The sequence below is a fragment of the Miniopterus natalensis genome, chromosome 8, assembly GCF_054644295.1.
Source record: "Miniopterus natalensis isolate mMinNat1 chromosome 8, mMinNat1.hap1, whole genome shotgun sequence".
Taxonomy (NCBI): domain Eukaryota; kingdom Metazoa; phylum Chordata; class Mammalia; order Chiroptera; family Miniopteridae; genus Miniopterus; species Miniopterus natalensis.
Genome location: NC_142088.1, coordinates 43,380,547 through 43,398,590, shown reverse-complemented (window position 1 = coordinate 43,398,590; position 18,044 = coordinate 43,380,547). Strand labels below are relative to the sequence as shown.

General features: G+C 40.6%; 1 protein-coding gene across 1 annotated transcript in view; it reads left to right on the top strand.

Moving 5' to 3' along the window:
- Positions 1 to 11,158, top strand: part of CERS6 (ceramide synthase 6) — a 236,077-nt gene extending 224,919 nt beyond the window's left edge. Inside the window, exons 9-10 of the mRNA XM_016200210.2 lie at positions 2,340 to 2,496; positions 5,562 to 11,158. Coding sequence (XP_016055696.1) covers positions 2,340 to 2,496; positions 5,562 to 5,714 — 310 coding nt within the window. The 3' untranslated portion in view covers positions 5,715 to 11,158. The remainder of the gene's footprint in view (positions 1 to 2,339; positions 2,497 to 5,561) is intronic.
- The last annotated feature ends 6,886 nt before the right edge of the window (positions 11,159 to 18,044 follow it).

Here is an 18,044-nt window from a genome sequence, read left to right as displayed (position 1 = left end):
ATGTCACCAGCGACTGCGTGACTCCCTGCTCCAGTTAAGCCAAGCAGACTGTACTGGTGAGGAAGGTCCTCAAGCTGTAATCCAGCAAAGGCTGATCTATAATAAAGAGCGTAATCCAGGCATTGTTGCTGTTTCTACAGGGCCTCTTTCTGTTCAAATTAAACTGATTTCTCTCTGATATCCAAATGAATAGCATTCCAAGAAGCAGAGGTAGTTCTGAAGTAAAATCATTGTTCTAATGCACAAGGCAAGGATATAGGCATTATCCTGATTTACGCCTTTTTACAAATGATTTGTACTTTTTCTGAATTATTTGGCATGGATTTGGAAAATAGAATGTAACAAGGAAAATATACACAATCTCTAATCCATCAAAGGAAGCCTATAATGCTTCTGATTAATTCCTTTCCAGGATGTATCATTCATTCCCTTTTTTGCATGTACATGTGCACATATGTGTATTTTATGGAGTTGAGATGATATGTATTTTTCTCTATCATAAGAAACTCTTGAAACATTTAATACTTAAGATGATGACTTCATAATCTCTGTATTAAGAATGAAAATTAAATTTTTTGTCCATTTTCTGATACTGGAAATTTTGATTGTTCGCTGTTTTTAAAATAGTTACAAAGATTTAATGTCTACATATTTGAAATGAAGTCTTTGACTTTCTACCATACTCACTGGCCAGAGCTTCTAGAAAAGTGTTAAATAATAATGGTGATGTTGGCTGTTTGTGGTTTGTTCCTGATTATAGGGGCAAAAAATTGATGTTTTTTTAAGTATGATAACTGGTGATTTGAGTTGCTTAAAAGTGATATTAAATAAATTCTTTGAGTCCTAAATTTTAAATATCAGCAATGTAGAGTTGAACATCAGCAAATGTCTCTTATTGCTATTGAAATAAGTAGGTTTGTACTGATTTGGTCTATGGATGTATGACACATTATATTAATAGATTTCCTAATATTGGTCCCCCTCTGGCAGAATGAATACTACTATAGCATAGAGTAATAAACTTTCAGTGAATTGTCAAATTCAATCTCATACTGTTATTTTAGGATTTTAATATCCATATGTATTGTTTTTGAGAAACAACTAGTGTGACAGGGTTAGAGTTCTTAGGATGAAATTGGGGATAGGGACCCTATTTATATTATTCATTCTTCTTTTTTCTTTATCTCTTATCCCAACTGCAATAAGTGGGGGTTTTTGTGTGGATTCATACTTTCCTTAACCTCTCTCAAAGCACTCATTACACTCTTTGTTTTATGAAAATTATCTGCATGTCTGCCTGCTGTTCTTGTATGAGTGGTTTGTGTCTTAAATTCAAGAGTTTTCCATCCCTCCTCCTTAGCCACTAAGTGTGGTCCACCTAACATCTCCTATGGGGCCCCAGCAAAGCACTGCAGTGGCAGATGGGGGAAATGCACTTAGATGAGTTTTATCAACACTCTGAGATTGAAGAACCAGCCCTACAGTAAGTTAAAGAGGAAATGCAAGGGATTCCAAAATTCTGTGGGCAGTGTTCTTCTCTGTGGCGGCAATCGGAATCCAGAAGGCAGGAGTCAGTTTCCAGCAGGGAGGAGAGCCAGACACTGAAACCAGCTCTCGGGCACCTGCCCAGGTGGCTGCTCCGTTCTGGTCCTGCTGGTGGATTACAGAGAGAACCAGTTGCCTCAAATACTTTTGCCTACCTCGAGTACACACTCTTAAAACTAAGTACATTCATTATACTCTAATAACTTTTTAAGATTCTTCCAGTACTCATCTCAAGGCATCACTTCAAAATGATATCTTTCAATTGTCAATTCTTTCAAGGGGAAGGCTTACAGAATGAAGAACCCTCTAGGGGCTCCCCTACTAGACTGTAAACCACTCGAGGACAAGAGATAGGTCTGAAGTGTGTTCTAGCTCCCACTGTACTAGGCATATGGTTTAAACATAACTAGTGTTTTTGGGATTAATTTACCCTTTTTTCTTGCAGTGTAATGTTATTGAGTGGTGTTCCTCCCTTATTTGAAGACCAAAAGAAACTTCAAAAGCCCTTTAGCAATCAGAGGTAGAATCACAACTAAAAACTTAATGGAAATTAATGGAAGAAACGATGACAAAAGTCAAGGGGGGGCATAAATACACTATTAAAACTAGAATCGAAATGAGTGTTGGCCACCAGGGGCATAGTTCAGGTGATGACTCTTCGAAATACCAGGTCAGCCTTGCAGGGAGGGAGTGGTTAGTGAATATTGTTGACTCTGCTTCTGTGCAGGTCCTAGAGTTTCTTTGCAGGCAAAGTGAAACGTTGTGTTCAATGATGCCTTTCTCCTTTATCTTAGGGTGTTGAACTCCACACTGTTTGAAAGCTGGGAGATTGTTGGACCTTACCCTTCCTGGTGGGTTTTCAACCTACTGCTGTTGCTAATACAAGGCTTGAACTGCTTCTGGTCTTACTTGATTGTAAAAATAGCTTGCAAAGCTATTTCAAAGGGCAAGGTAAGATAAAATTCACCATTTCTAATATGTCCCAGATAATTATGTTTCTTGATTGCTCCAAATCAACAAGAACATTATTTATTATTTCAAATGTCATCAAAACGGATATTTTTCCCCAGAGTGAGCATAACTTCATAAAAACACACACCCAAAATTTTTATTGTCGTCTACTTAGTTCACTTTTTAAGTTGTAACATTGCTTTACTGACAATGTTCTTCATTTATAATTTTAGATTTAATGATATATTATTTGTTGTGTTCTTTCTCTCCCTCTTTCTGTCTCCCTTGGTCCTTCCCTGATTATACTTAATACTGAACAGAAATTAGTAACTTCTTCCCTTTTACGAGAAGGGTTGCTTGATCCAGGATGCCCATTTATGCCTTTACCAATAAAATTTAGTTGAATCTCTTTGGTTAAAAAAATGGACTCAGGCTGATTGGAATGAAGCTTCTTGCGCCCCAACCCCTCTATGTACAGCAGTGACTTTCTAGAAAGTTCTCTATGATATTTTCTTATTTTCATTGTTTGTTCTCCTTCTGCCACCCTGGAAGGCTGGGAAGTGGAACCCTTTACATGTAAGTTTCTCACAAGTCTCTCTCTGTCATGGTCCTGGGTGCCACATTAGCCTGCCTGTTGGAGGGGCACTCAGATGCTTTTGTTTCCATGCATATTGTTCTGTCTAATCTGTTTGCACTGGCTGGAGGCTCTAACTGAGGTATGGCTCCCACCAGCTGCAGAGGGACACTGGGGACAGCTCCGTTAATGCCCTTCTGTATGAGCTTGCATTCTGCTAAACTTTGCATGACCCCACAGAGAAGGAGAGGAATTTTTCTCATCAGTGTTTAACATGTTGGCCAAAAAACAGAAATAGGCCAAAAGTGAAGTAGGAGTAATAGAACTAAGTTGGGGAGAGGAGCAGCACGGTCCAGAATGGAGTACTGAGCATGAGCTCCTTTGCCTAAGGTGCCCTAGACCACAAGGCAGCCCTTAACTAACCACCTTGTCCTCAGCGAGGAAAACAGAGCTGACCCTTCCATAGAGGCGCTTGGGACACCTGGTCATACTCTATGAAGCAGTGCTCAGTGTCAGCTCTTATTTTATAAATCCAAAATATTTTGATCAATACATTGTTTAAAGGCAAAATATTTTTTTCTCTGTGGCCTCTTACTCTTTAAAGCGAGTATGTATTTCTGTTTTTAAAATGCTCCTATTCTCATTGGGATACAAATTAATTCAACATGCACAATACTGTCAGTAGGAGAGAATAACTGAAGATACAAGGATGCCACGGAGTAGGTTACTTCCTTCCTTACTGCATTGCTGTTTCCACCAAATGTACTGTCTTCTCTCCAACTTATTTATTCAACTTTATGAAGACATGATCATTAATCTTATTCCAGATCTCAGGCTTCATGATATTTTAATTGCCATTACTGCTCACCTAAGACAGTAAGATTCATGGGCATAGGTTATGGACTCAATTTTTTGTGGATTATTTTGAGACGTTGGAAATTGTTTCTTTCTTTGAAGGTAACATAACTATAGATTTTTTTGCCAAATGTAATTAAAAATAATCTTACTAATCATGCAAATGTAAATTAATCACTTTCTGAAACTGGAGTTTTCTTTCCTATTAGCAGCTTAATTTATGACTAATGGATTTCTAAATGTAGTGGAGCCCTACTATAATGCCGTCTTTGTGAGCTGTGTTTCATTAAGCTAAAGTATCCTTATAATCTAGCTGTTTTGATGTTTCAGTATCTTAATCTTCTTGGAGATGGTCCTTGTGAATTAGCATCATCTCAAGGGGCATTGGAGTGAAGTTCATTTTTATGCTATTTACTGTCATCTCTAGCCCCTCCTGCCTAACAGAGCTGACATTCTCTCAGTAACAGTGGCTTCCCACTTGGAAGGGCACTGGGACCCAGAGTTCTCAATTTGGGGAGTAGTGGTGGCACAGAGAGGACATGATATGAAAAATCCCCCAGTTAATTCTGATATACTTCCCAGGAGACTTTGCCAACCTCCCCAGCCCACCCCCTAGAGAATCACAGGTGACCAGGTGGGGAAATTTCTATGAAGCCAGGCCACCAGTCCCTATTGCCACCCCACTTAGGAAGCAAGTAAATGGTGTTCAGTTACTCAAAGTTCTTAAGGTCTTTTGGGTAAAATGCTTACCATAATTTAGACTTACAGAGTAGGAGATTCCAACTGTTTTAATATTAAAAGTAGCAGAGTATTTCCTAAATTTCTCCCTAAATCACTTCCTTGCTGGACAGCCTGATTTTTTATTTTTTTTTTTCATTCTTTATGGTAATGTATAGATTCCTATCTGGTGTCTTTTGTGACCATCGTCATTACTTAATGAGACTGACTGGAGAACTGAAGAACCCTGGAATGATGGGAACCAATTTGTGCAGATTCCGTCAGTAGCTTTTCCTTTGGAAATATTTAAAACTAAACCCGACCCAGCAGGTTCTCAAAATGCTTCCTACTACCATTAGTTATGATGTAGTATATAAAACAAAATTTCTACTTAATTCTAGCAGACAGAAAAGAAAACCAAATTAAATCATGAAACAATGCATTACAAAGCCAAATAAGAATGATGTTTTGATGATCCGAGTTAGTGAATATCTCCGTTAGTGTAGCTCATTGAGAGCTGACTTCAAATGATTCTCAAGGATAATGCGATCATCAGAATGTAAGTTGAGTCGTTTGTACCAAATTCCTTTAATGCCACTCCAGTAGTACAGTAGGCCACTTTGCCGGAGAAAGTGGGATTCATGGTCTAGTACATTCAATCCAGACATCAAGAGGTCAGCATATCTAGCCTGCTGTGATACCTAAATCTACCTACGTTCCTTGACAATTGACTTTGTCACCCAAAATGTATATCTCCAGTAAAGGGGATCTCTTACTATGGCAAAGTTTTTATCTTTTTTGGTTTTTTAACACTTGGATCTGTTTTTCTTCATGTATGACAATTGCATGTGATTCTGAGCATGCGATACCTGAATGATTCCTTAGGAGCTGGTTACACTCACTGTGTTGCATTCCACAGGTGTCCAAGGATGATCGAAGTGACATTGAGTCCAGCTCAGATGAGGAGGACTCGGAACCTGCAGGGAAGAAATCCCACACTGCCACCACCACCAATGGAACCAGTGGCACCAACGGGTACCTCCTGACCGGCCCGTGCTCCGTGGATGATTAATTACGAAAACTACAAGTCCAGAACAAAGTGAACTATTTGTTCCTGGAAGTATTTAATAAGTTGCAAATGCAGTTCCTTTCATGATATCTCAGCACCAGAAACAAAAATTAGGATTCTCAAAGCATTTTGAATAGTGCTCTGCCATATGTCCCGTCTGTGAATGAAGAATTATCATTCTCTATACGTAGGCATGCTGTATGTAATTGACACAAGGGAACAATATTTGCATTTGTATTGTCTTAGAATATTATTTATTTTTTTGTATTTGTTTGTAAATCTGTGGACAAAAGAGGGTTTCCTCATTCCTTTTACTCCCTGGGTTCATGACATTGAGGGAGATGCTCCATCTGCTTCAACCCCTTTCTATTGCTGTAGCCCCGTCTGCTAGGAGCATCAGCTTAATTTCTCTTAGAGCAAGCAGAAGCCAGCGCAAGATTCCTGTACACTTCCAAATAGGTTTGCTTTCTTTGTGTCAGTGCCCGATCTCAGTGACCATTCCCCCAGCAGATAGTTTAAATAGGACGAGCTAGGTTTTTTAATTGTCACTCTTCATGGTCATTGAGCAGTTCAAATGAAAGAGTATAGTTATTGGAGGGCTTTTAAAAATTGTTTTGTATTAAATGGCTTTGGAATAGACTTCATTTCTTGTGCACATAACCAGGACTTCTTCAGTGAGTGTTGTAGCTAGTTGGGGACTCACCTTGTAGGTTACAGAGATCTTTCTGTTCTCTGTTATGAGGTCAATGCTCTGGCTCTAAAGGAAGACATTTGCTGAAGGTCATAGTTACAAAGAAAACACTCTGACTGTGTGGCATTTGTTTCGTGACCTGAGACTAGCATAAAGAGAGCAGCTGATTGCAGCCAGATTCTACCACTGCCCCCGTAATTAGCGCAGTCTTGTGTTATGTCATGAAAAAAAAAGAAGCCAAGTATATTTTGGGACAAAAAAAAGAGAGTTTCAAGAGTTGGCAAAGGTCACCTCTAGTGCAAAGCACTTTATTTCACCATCTTTCAAAGAAAGTGCCGTATCTAGTGTTTGATTTTGATGTTTTTATTTTTCTGAGCAAAATAAAGGCAGTGGGAAAAAGACTCTTTTACCCATTGTCTTTTCTCCCTAAACATAACTCAGAATGACTTCCCTGTTACTCAAGCAGTGTTGCACTCTGAGTCCTTTCGTTTGCTTCTTTGAAGATTTGTTCGCTTTACAGGAATTTTTACTCAAAGGAAGCCAGAAAAGCAAAAATTAGACTGGACAATGACAATATTGGCAATGAGAAAAACTACTGAAAAATAAGTTTCCATTGTCCCCTAGACAGCAGTGTTATTTACTTATAGATAAGAAAACCATACACATAACCAAAGATTTTATCTCCTTTCTTCCAACTTTTAGTAAGAGGGAATAAAAAAGTATTACAGATACTTACTATAATAAATAAAAAAGACCATCATGTAAAACAAGAGTTGAAAACCACAATGCAGTGACATAAATGTGTGAATCTGGCACAGTGCAGACAACAGCAAATACTAGAGAGTGCACATGCTGTTCAGAACCATTCACATTCAGATCCATTAAAAAAAAAAAAAAATTAAAGCTTTGTGTTCACAATTTACAACCTGTAGTACAAAGAATAGTCCCAAACAAAAACCTCACACTGTAATATTAAATCTTTCCCCACCTAGTTACAAAATAGCATGTTTCTGGTTTAGTTCACAGTAATAACTCAAGAGGCTTGGAAATATATCTGCCTGTTTATTGAAACACAGTGCAACTAATTCTTCGTGTAAAACCTTATTATTTTATTTCACAAAAGAGAGATATGTCTAAGGTGTAATCTGAGGATGGTTTGACTTTGTAAGGCCAATCATAAAACATCAAAAGTACTTGTTAGTCATCTGAACATCTGCTGAGATGCAGGTAAATAAAAAGTAACAACAAGCGTGTTATAGGTGAAAAATTTAGAGAAGGTGAAAATTTCTTTTCTTATCAACTAAAATATGAAAGAGAAGAGGATTGTATCCAGTGGTAGGGCAAGTCCTTTCCGTGGGTGAAATAAACCAGAGAACCACAGTATGTTCAAATATAGATTACCCGACACTCTTTAGTACAGAAGAACAATTTCAAAAGATCAGCTTATAAATTATTAACTTAGAGTTGCATAAAATGAAGTAAATTGAGTCTGTCCTTAGCAAAGGCAAACCTAGACAAGCTTTTGTTTTTCCCAGAAGTCACTTAGAGGGAGGACTGGGAGTACTTAGAGCCTCTCTGACCGATGGCATCAATTTAACAAAGTCCTCAATGGATCTACAGGTTTTTATTTCATTTTACATTTTAGGACAAAGAGTTCTTTTTGAAGAATCAAAATGGTGTTTGTAGGCCTCTCGAGGTGAAGGATAATACATCTCTGTGTGCTGCTCTCCGGTGGTGGCCTGATAAGGCTGAGTGACAAAAATACCCCCTACCAGTGCTAGGCCATCCTGTGGGAAGCGTAGTTTGTAAATTCCACTGTAGGTTAGTGAGAGTGTTGTTGCCCATTAATTAACTTAGCCTGTGCTGATATCTCCTTCCTCCTGGTCACATTCAGACTTTCCCAGGGTACTAAGGGTGTGTAGGAAGGAATCTAGAAAAAGTATCTTTTATTCTCTAATGTTATAGCTCTTCTAGATCTCTTAGTGGGGGGGAAAGTAGAAAATTGAGTAGAATTTGGCCTTGGGTCAATAAATGATATAAATGTGTGATCTGTGTATGTATCTGTATGTTTCTTCAAAAATGTGACAAAACCAAAATATCACCGACTCATCCTTATCGATATTCTTTTCATAAAAACCATTCACTATGTACAATAGAAACTTCCTGCCTTTCCTTCAACCTCCCGTTCATGCTACTCACACAGCTGAGAGTCGTAGAATCTTTTGTCTCTTAGCCTCAGAGCTAAATATTGCAGAATCAAGATCATAGAGGCCTAAGGTCAGCAGATAAGCCAAATACAGTTTTCATTTCTAAACTGAGTCATATGAATGTTGAGAATAAGGGAATAACTATCAGTATTTTGGATTATTAAACTGTATGTTGGAAAAAATGCATATGATTGCTGCTTCAACCCTACAATTTTATTAACATCTGACTCCTGCTAGGCTGCTAGATAATGGTGTTCTGAGGTGCCATCAAATAATGAAACACACCTGACGAAGATGAACTAGGAAGAAAGGCTGGCTCTCCAAGAAAGCAAGTGGTTGGGTGAGAGAACTCTTCAGTGAGATAAGATCAGATCACTTGGTGAACCTCACAACGTCCAGTTCTATTGCCAAACTTTCCGTTCTGAGTATATATATGTGATAGAACCTGAATTTGAGCAAATTGAATGCTTTCCCCTTGTGTAGAAGTAAAAAATGAGATTTTATTTCAGCTTACCTGAGTCTTTCCAAAAGAACTTTCCACAAAGGTCTTTATGAACACCTATGATGGTTCCCGATCTATTCGTGATTTTTTTATTGATAGTTATTTTTATCCCTTTCTTGGAAATGTTGACGCCAAAGATGCCTGAATATTTTTTCTTAATTTTAAGTATAAAAAGTATGCAGAATAATTCCAAAGGTGTTAAAAGATTCTGTTTATCAGTATGTGTGATGATGCCGTTATGTCCAGAGAGGTTCAAGAAATCCTTTGGGAATAAAAGGTTATATGTTTACATTTTATGTGCTATTTGAGGTCTAAGTTTCCAATTAGCTTACTGTTTTGTTTTGTTGTCTTTGGCTGATTCCTGCTTTGTTGATAAATAATGATAGCCCTGAAATGTTTCTAACATTCAAATAAGAAAAGATCAGGTCAAAGTCAGCCTGATGATAAAGGCACTTTCAGTGATGACAAGGCACTTTCAGTCTCTAAGTAACTTGTATGGAAAGAGAAAATGCAGTTAGCTCTAGTTATTGCATTTGCTGTCTAGCCTTCTGTCCATGGAAGAATACTTGTAATAATCAAAGGGTCCTTGAAGTCATGCAAAATGCAGCAAGATATGTTTTTAATAAAGATATTGTTGTCCCCAGAGTCAACTTAAATTTCTCTTGGTAACATGAAACTGTGCCATTCTCAAATTACCAAATAGTAATTAGCCCTGTTTCACCGTGGCCACCTTTTAGTTCTTCATAGTAATAGTCCAGAAGAGAGCCCTGCCGTTTGCCTTTGCACGCAGGGCCCCTACTCTCCCCTAGGGGGCGCTCAGTAGATACTGAGGAGGCCTGTCCACTTGTCCGCTCTATGCTTTTGAACTCTTCTAATACATACTCCGAGGGAGCATACCTGATGCTGGCTTTCATGGAGAACATTGTATTAAAGAACATAAAACATCATAAGTAACTGTTAAGATCTGCAAACACCCAAAGGAGAACCTTGGTCTTTTCTGGGTATATCCAACTTTAAGTCAAAACTGAAGCCTTTGAAAGGTACACAAGCTAAGACCTCATCAGATCAAAGAAATAAAAAAACATGTGTGGCCAGATGACATGTCGTACGGTGTCTCCACAAGACTAGGCATTCTCAGTTTGCACGGGAAGTGATGCGAGGGGACCGTTAGCCTAAAATCTGTGTAATTGATCTCATTCACTCACATTCCCTTAAGCCTCCTGGAATTCTTGATAAAACAGAAGCCAGAATATTGTCACTTTTCTGCTATCAATTTCCCAGTGCACTTTGGGTCAGTTGTACCCACACTTCCTTCTCTGCCTGATGCCATTTTTCTTAAAATGTTGTGTGCACATCAGCCTGTTTTCCTTAACACGGTCCATGAAAGCTTGGCTTCCTGCTTTGGTGTATTTTGCATGGCCTGGAAACCAGGAACAACAGCTGGTGGCATGATTCCTATGTTCAGTGGGGGGAAGAATTGACTTTATAGAGATAATTTTTTTATTTAGATCTACAGTAATGTTTTAAATTGTCATTGTATAACTGCCCTTTAAAAATTAGGGGTTTTTAAAGATGAGTTGACAAAAAGAAATTAGCTCTGTCATAGGAACAGTTATGTGGTGATTCTGGAACTTTAACTTTAAACATGGAAAACACCGTCCGAGTTCGATTTCCAAAAGTTTTATAATGCCGCTAGCTCATGATTCCCACCAGCTCTGTGTTTGCCCACAGAGTTACTGCCATAGCCATTTGTTGTCATGCAAGGGGGAGGTGGTTAGTTTTGGATTTGGTATTTTTCAGCTTGCAGTGAGAACTAGGATAGGTGACAAAATCTTACTTTTTTCTTAGGACAATTCAGTGCTTGAGCATCTCTGTTAAAATGGAATGGTGTACTGTTAGCCAATAGAATTCTCTTATGTACTGTTATTGTGTTTTGCTGAATTTTATATGAAAATATAATTATTCATTCATGATCTCTGGACGCAATTGTTATGATGAGGATCATTTTACTTTGGAAACACTTTCATAATAAAGATAAGCATTAAGAGTATGGTGTAAGTGCCCTTTCTGTAAGCACTACGAGCTTGTGTTGGTGATATGCCACACCTTCCTGGACCAGACTTTTTCAGGTTTTCCTTCATCTTACCAGTTTCTTGCAAGCCTCCTCAAATTCCAGTAATGACTATGATTACTGAGCGAGTATGTTATATTTATGTGTTACATATATGTTATTTTGTCGAGAATTTAGCTAAGCTACTCCATGGTATTGCTACCTTGGCATCTATTTTATTTGGTCAAGTGGCCTGCAGGGACCTAAAATTGACGCCAGCCCCTCATGCCAGTGCATGCCCTGGATAGCAGCCCACAGGGTCACAAGCAAATGTAAGTCCCTGATATGTCCTCCCCAACAGCCCTTGTGATCAAGTCTCCCCAGCCTCCCAGCACCTGTACGCCTTATGCACCCCTTAGATGGGACCCCTGTGGGGCTTACCAAAACCCTGCTCTTTTGGTTTGAAGTGATCGATTCAGCCTCAGCCCAGGAACCCCAAGCACTCCACTCGTGGGCCCTAATAAAGGCAAGTGCCCAGGTCTTGTCTCGCTCTGTCTGCACCCTGCCTTTACCTCCCCATGTGGCTCCTTGAGGGATGCCGTGTACTTCCCCCAGGACCAGTGAATAATAATTCACTGCAATTTCTTTTGTGGTCTGTTGAACCTCAATTCACCCTGTACTCCACTTAACAAATGTTCATTTAACAAAGTCATGACATATATATGTTATCGTATCTGAAAATTAAGTTATATGAACTTCAATGTTAAATTTTACGTAGGACTTCATTCTGGAAAAAATATGATTTACAGAAGTATCTGTTCAAATATATCAGACTGCACTGGTTTTTCCAAATTATGAAACAAGCCCTGAGGACTAACAACCCAAAGTTAACACACACACAACTGTCCCTCTCGGTGTCTGACCGGTGCACCTCATAGAAGCGCCGCTGACATCGTCTTCCCTGGGCCCGTGCACCACTTCGCTACACCTTCTCTCCCTCTTCTCTCCTGCGTAACTTGGTCTTCCCCGGCTGCCGCCTTCTTTTCTAAGCTTATGGCATCTAGAATCTCAAGAGCCATTAAAATAACATGGACGTTCCACCAGACACACCACCACCACCACCACCAATGTGATGAAAAACAAAGCAGACACCTTGTGAAAAATCTTATACCCACAGCAGTCTGGTTCCAAACGCGAGTGATTCTAGTAAATTAAACCACCAGAATGTCTCTCAGTACAGAAAGACAGACAGTAAGCAAATGCACCACTCTGGGAAGCCGTGGACTCTGCTGCTCCTGTGAGCACAGCGTAGCCTAACTCCACAAGCATCTTCCCGAATGGCCACAGTGCAGCTCAGCTTCCCCCCAGGCCCTTCCCTTGCTGCCGGGCACCTCCACTCTGCCACATCCAGCCCGGGCACATGTTATTTCTGCCCCTGATTATGTTCCCACCAACCCTGCGCTTGCTTCACCAGGAGCAGTGGCAACGGTGCAGCAACAGTGAAAGGCGGCAGAGCAACCAAGTAGGGGGCTTGCACCACATGCACCGGGACGCAGGCGGTCCCTCAACACGACCACGGCGGCTGGAGCCTGCGCCCCACGCCCCTGATTAGCTCCAAAGCTGCTGGCACGAGGACCCAAAAGCTACATCATCCCTAAACACGGGTCAAAAATTTACATAAAGCCTATATCTGGGCAGGAAACAGAACTCACCATCAGATTGTTGAGTCGAAAAAACGTCAATAAAAGGACTACTTTCAGGCACATGGGTAGGATTCTAAGATGAAACACAGGAAAGCAAGGCACCCGGAGTCCAGCAAACATGCGAAGCCACTGCCACCCGGGCTCTAACCAGAGGCCAGGAGAGCAGGGAGCGTGGAGAGGGCCCCGCGTGGGGGCTGGGCCCCGGCTGAGCCAAGACCCTGACATTTTTCTCTCCCTGCTTTCTCACGCACCCACTGGCTGGCCCCAGAAAGCTGCCCTGGGAGCCCAGGGAGGCGGTGGCGGGGCTCAGGTCCCACAGGCAGAGCAGAGAGCTGCGGGGGGCAAACCGGATCAGCCCATCAGGCGGGTGGCATTCCAGGAACTGCACCCACGGCCCGGGGGGCACCAGGCCACAGTCGATGTTTGAAGCCGCTTAGGAGAGTGCGGGTGGGGTACGAGTTTCCAGCAATTCCCGCTCCCTCTGCCAGGAAGCGAGAGCCCGAGGCTGCGCTTCATCTGCAGCTGCTGGGAGCTCGGCCTGTCCCTGCGGTGCCCGTTCCCATCGCTGGCACCAGGGCTTCGGGGCAGGCTCGGGCAAGGGAAGCCACCCATGGTACCAGCTTCCCAGCGGGCACACAGGGCTCGAGAGGAAGGCGCAGGGCTGAGGCTAAAGGTGTCTACAAACAGAGAGGGACTGAGAGGAGAGGGCGTTGAAGAGCTGGAGGGTTAATGAGCCAGAATTGTGAAAAATGCGGTGAGACGGTCTAAGCTCCGGCACTTGTGACTAAGTTAGTAAGCGATTCTTTAAGCAAGAGGTTTGTTTTTCAGCTGAATGAATAATGAGAATATTTGCATAGCCAAAGATAATTTAAACAACAAAGGCTCGAGTCCCTGTCTGCATCGTTCAATCGGTTACAAAATATTTATAAGGAGCCTACTAGGTGCTGAGGATTGTTACAGGCACTAAGGATAGAAGGGTGAATAAGACATATGGCTCCTGCTTTCATGGAACTTAAACTCTGGAAAGAGAAGAACAACAAAGAAACAGGAGTGTCAGTTTGCTAGAGCTGCCATAACAACATATCTCAGACTGGCTGACTTAAGCAACAGAAACGTATTTGCTCCAGTTCTAGAGGCCAGAAGTTCAAGATCAAGGGGTCAGCAGGGCTGGTTTCATCTGAGTCCTGTCTCCTTGACCTGCCTTCTCAGGTGTCTCCACATGGTCTCCCCTTCTGCATATCTGTCCTAATCTCTTCTCTTAAGGATGGCAGTCATATTGGATTAGGATCCACTCTTAAAGGCCTCATTTTATCCAAATCATGTCTTTTTATTTTTAAACACTGGTAAAATTTTTATTACATTAATTTTTTCCCAAAAAGAGATAGGATGAAGTTTCCAGGGTGTCATAATTTGGCAAAAAGCTAAAATTCTCTGTCTTCTGCAATAAACACTGATTCATTTGCACAATTTATTTCTGAGGCTTTTAGGGGTATGCACTTAGAATGCATAGTGGGAAAGTTACCTTAATCACCTATTTTTAAAATTTTTATTAAATTTCTTTGAATGACATTGGTTAGTAAAATTATATAGGTTTCAAGTAGACAATTCTATGATACATCATCTGTGTAGTGCTTTGTGTGTTCACCACCTAAAGTCACATCTCCTTCTGTCACCATATATTTAACCCCCTTTACCACCTCCCCTCACACTTTAATCACCTGTTTAAAAGCCTTATCTTCAAATACAGTCACCTCCTGAGAAACTAAAGGTTAGGACTTCACCATGAATTTGGGGGATACAATTCAGTCCACAATACAAAGTAATTTCACGTGGTGACAAAGGACAAAAGTAATGAAGAAACAAGGTGGTTGCAGGGTGACTGCCAGGACTCTTCAGACTGGATGGTCACAGACACCTCAGGGACAGGTGATTTGGACTAAGACCTGACTGACAGGAGCGGCTGGGGAGGATCTTGGGTGGTTGCAGGTCAGCCAGTGAGAACCTGAAACACTAAGGCTCCAGGCTTGTAAGTTCAAGAAGCAGCAAGAAGGCCAATGTGGGTGAAGGAAAATAAGCAGAAAGCGCAGGTGATGACATTCAAAAGGTAGAAAGGGACAGATCGTCCAGGGCCTGTATCCCACATTCAGAAGGGTGAGTTTTAGGCAATGAGTAATGGGAAACTTTCAGGGATTTAAGCAGGGAGTAGCATAATTTGATCAGTCGTCATCTTTAATAAGAAGAGAAAGAACATGGAGTAATAATATCCATCCTAATCATGACTGGAAAAAAATGACTCCAACTTGAAGTGGGTCATTTGTGTCCCCAGCGGTGGTGGGCATCATGATGGGCACATGGCTACTGGAAGAAATAAAGGACTAAGCCTTACTGAGAATTCAACCCACAGTCAACAATGTAAGTCAGGACAGAGAATGAGAGGCAGAAGGTTTTGCTCTGAGGATGCTGAGACCTGGGACAGGAAGAGACTCTAAGTTCCTTCAAGGAAAGTAACTTGAAAAAAATATGAAAAATTGGCCATTATCAGCCAGGGGGAACCTTAGGGAGAGAGGCAACTTACTGACTGAATGTAGTTCTTTTTTGTTGTTCTTGTTAGCACCTTTCTCTGTGTAGTTCAAAGGCATCTGTCTCAAGGACTGTGAACTGATGGATGCTTGCAATTTCCAAAGCACCTCTCTGGAGAAGGCGAGCGTCCAACAATAACAATACTTGCCTTGAATGTTGCATAACCTCGGGTTGCATCTGAGTGAGCCTGCCCGGTTTAGCGTAGCACTACCCAGCGCAAGGAAGGCGAGATGAACAGGAGAAGAAACCCCTTAGGGCTTTCCTACTGGGTGCCAAGCAATGTGCTAAGTGCAGAAGTGTCTCAATCCAGTCACCCCCTAAAAGACAGATACAATTCAACTCTCTGTGTTCACAGCAGTGATGTTCTATAAAGTTACCATGAACCATTGCTCCAAGGAAAAATACAGGGTTAACTTCCTGTGAGCCTCGGGACACAACGTTTTCATCAGCTAATCAATACATAACCTTGTTTATGTGTGCTTTTGTTTAAAGACACTTTATTTGACATATATTGTAAACTCATTAACACTGAACTCACAGCCAACAGCACTAGAACACATGCCTGAACAGAGCTTGACTGAACCGATTCTTAAATTTTCTGAAATTTTGCAAGATGCTATTAAATCACCATTATTAAACATTATATACTTGCGATTTAAAATTATATTTAAAAATATAATACACAAAACATCTCTTCCTAATTATTTCTCCACATTTAATCTGTGCTTTTGAAGTATTTACACCTCTTGGATTTGCAGGATGAAAATACTATATAATGGTGTGACTACTGTGCATTTCCTCCCAACTCTGTTCAGTGAGATTGCGTTGGTAGCTCGAAATCAGACATGGTGGGACTATTTACTTTATGGAAATGGGCAAAAGCTGCAAATCAAGGTTTTATTTGTTGAATGAGCCAGTTGTTAAACCACAGTCTCCCATAACCTATAGATACAGAAATTGTGGCTCAAAGAAGTAATTTACCTTCCGTCATCCAGTCAGCAAGCAGTAGAGTTGAGATTTGACTCTAGACCTGAGTGATTTCAAAGCTTATACAGATTTTCCTGGCACATTATGCTTCTTCTAATATTTGCACTTGTTTCTGAAGACTCGGGCTGCCCAGGTTTCTACTGCATTTGAATTCTCCAATGGTTTTTTTCTTATATATTTCCTTTAATTATCCTCCAGATCTTGGATTTTTAACCGTCATTTTTTATTCTACTTTTTTCAACATCGTATTGTTTAGTACCATAAGACACATCAGTGGCCCTTCTTAGGGAAGACCCTCAATAAATCTAATACATCAATGATTGACTCAGTTTTCCAAGTTCACTGCATCTTTCCAGTTTACAAAGCACATATCTCCTTCCCCAATCTAACCCACAGGGAGCTTGCAAAGACACAAGTTTAAAAGAAATCAAATCAAGCAGTTCAATAATTAAATGCACTGCAGACTAGAAAGGTGGAGAATATATGGTAGTGGAATAGTTATTGAGGGGTCTGGGTTTTTAGAATAGGCTGGAAGTCTCATAGGGCAATTCTTTTAGGAGTGAGTAAGGGATGGGGTGCTGCAGAGTGAGGAAGGTATAAGAAAGGAAAGGGCAATTACCAGCTCTACTTTTTTGAGTCATAGCAATTAATTAGATTCACCAGGATTAAGCTCTTTGCTACTGTTACTTTTGCTGACCCAGGATACTAGCAACTATTCAGTAAGCCAGTAAGCAAGAAATGTGTAGGATGTGAGGTTGTTTGGAGCCATATCAACAAAAATAAGTTCAAAAGGATCCTTAGAGTCTTTAAGAGTAATTAGTGTCTTTTTTCTCTCTCTCTCAGTTGAGGGTACTAAATGGTTCATAGAAAAGAGCCCATACCATACTTAGAGTTAAATCATTTCATTTCTTACATTTCTTAGTGATATCACTTGCAAGTCATTTCTGAGAATGTATAAAACACTTGATACTATGCTAGCTAAAAACCAAGAATCACAATGTAATGAATTCAGTAAAATTCACATCAACATTAAGTCAAGACACATATTGAGCACCAATTCCCTATGAGTATTATGTTAAGCACTGTAAGAGATATAAATAAGTCAAAGACAAAGCTGCTGACCTGAAAGAGTTTTCAGTCTAGTTAGAGAGTCAGGACATAGCAGTAGTTATTTTTATGGGTCAAGGTAGCTCTAAAAGACAGGATACTTGTTCTATTATGCAAATCAGAGTTAGTGATAAAGGTAAACGTTTCTGAAATCAGTAAGTACTCCACAAATATAAGACATTATTATCATCATGTTACATATTGTTAGGATAGTATTTGTTTAAAAAGTTCAGAAAAGAGAGAGGTTACTTCAGGATCGGGTGAGAAAGGTTTCAAGGTGAAAGCCAAGAAGAATGGATAGGATTTGGACTAGTCAAGTGGGAAGAGAAAGGGCATTTGAGACAAAGGGCATGGTGGGAATCAGTGCACAAGCCCCTCACCTGCGCCCCCTGGCAGTTGATGGCCTGACCCCTATTACCTCCCACACCATCCTCACCCCTCCCCATGGCCTCTCTCAACCTTGTTTTCAAGTCCATGGTCTCAGAATGGACCAGGCACTGTTATGT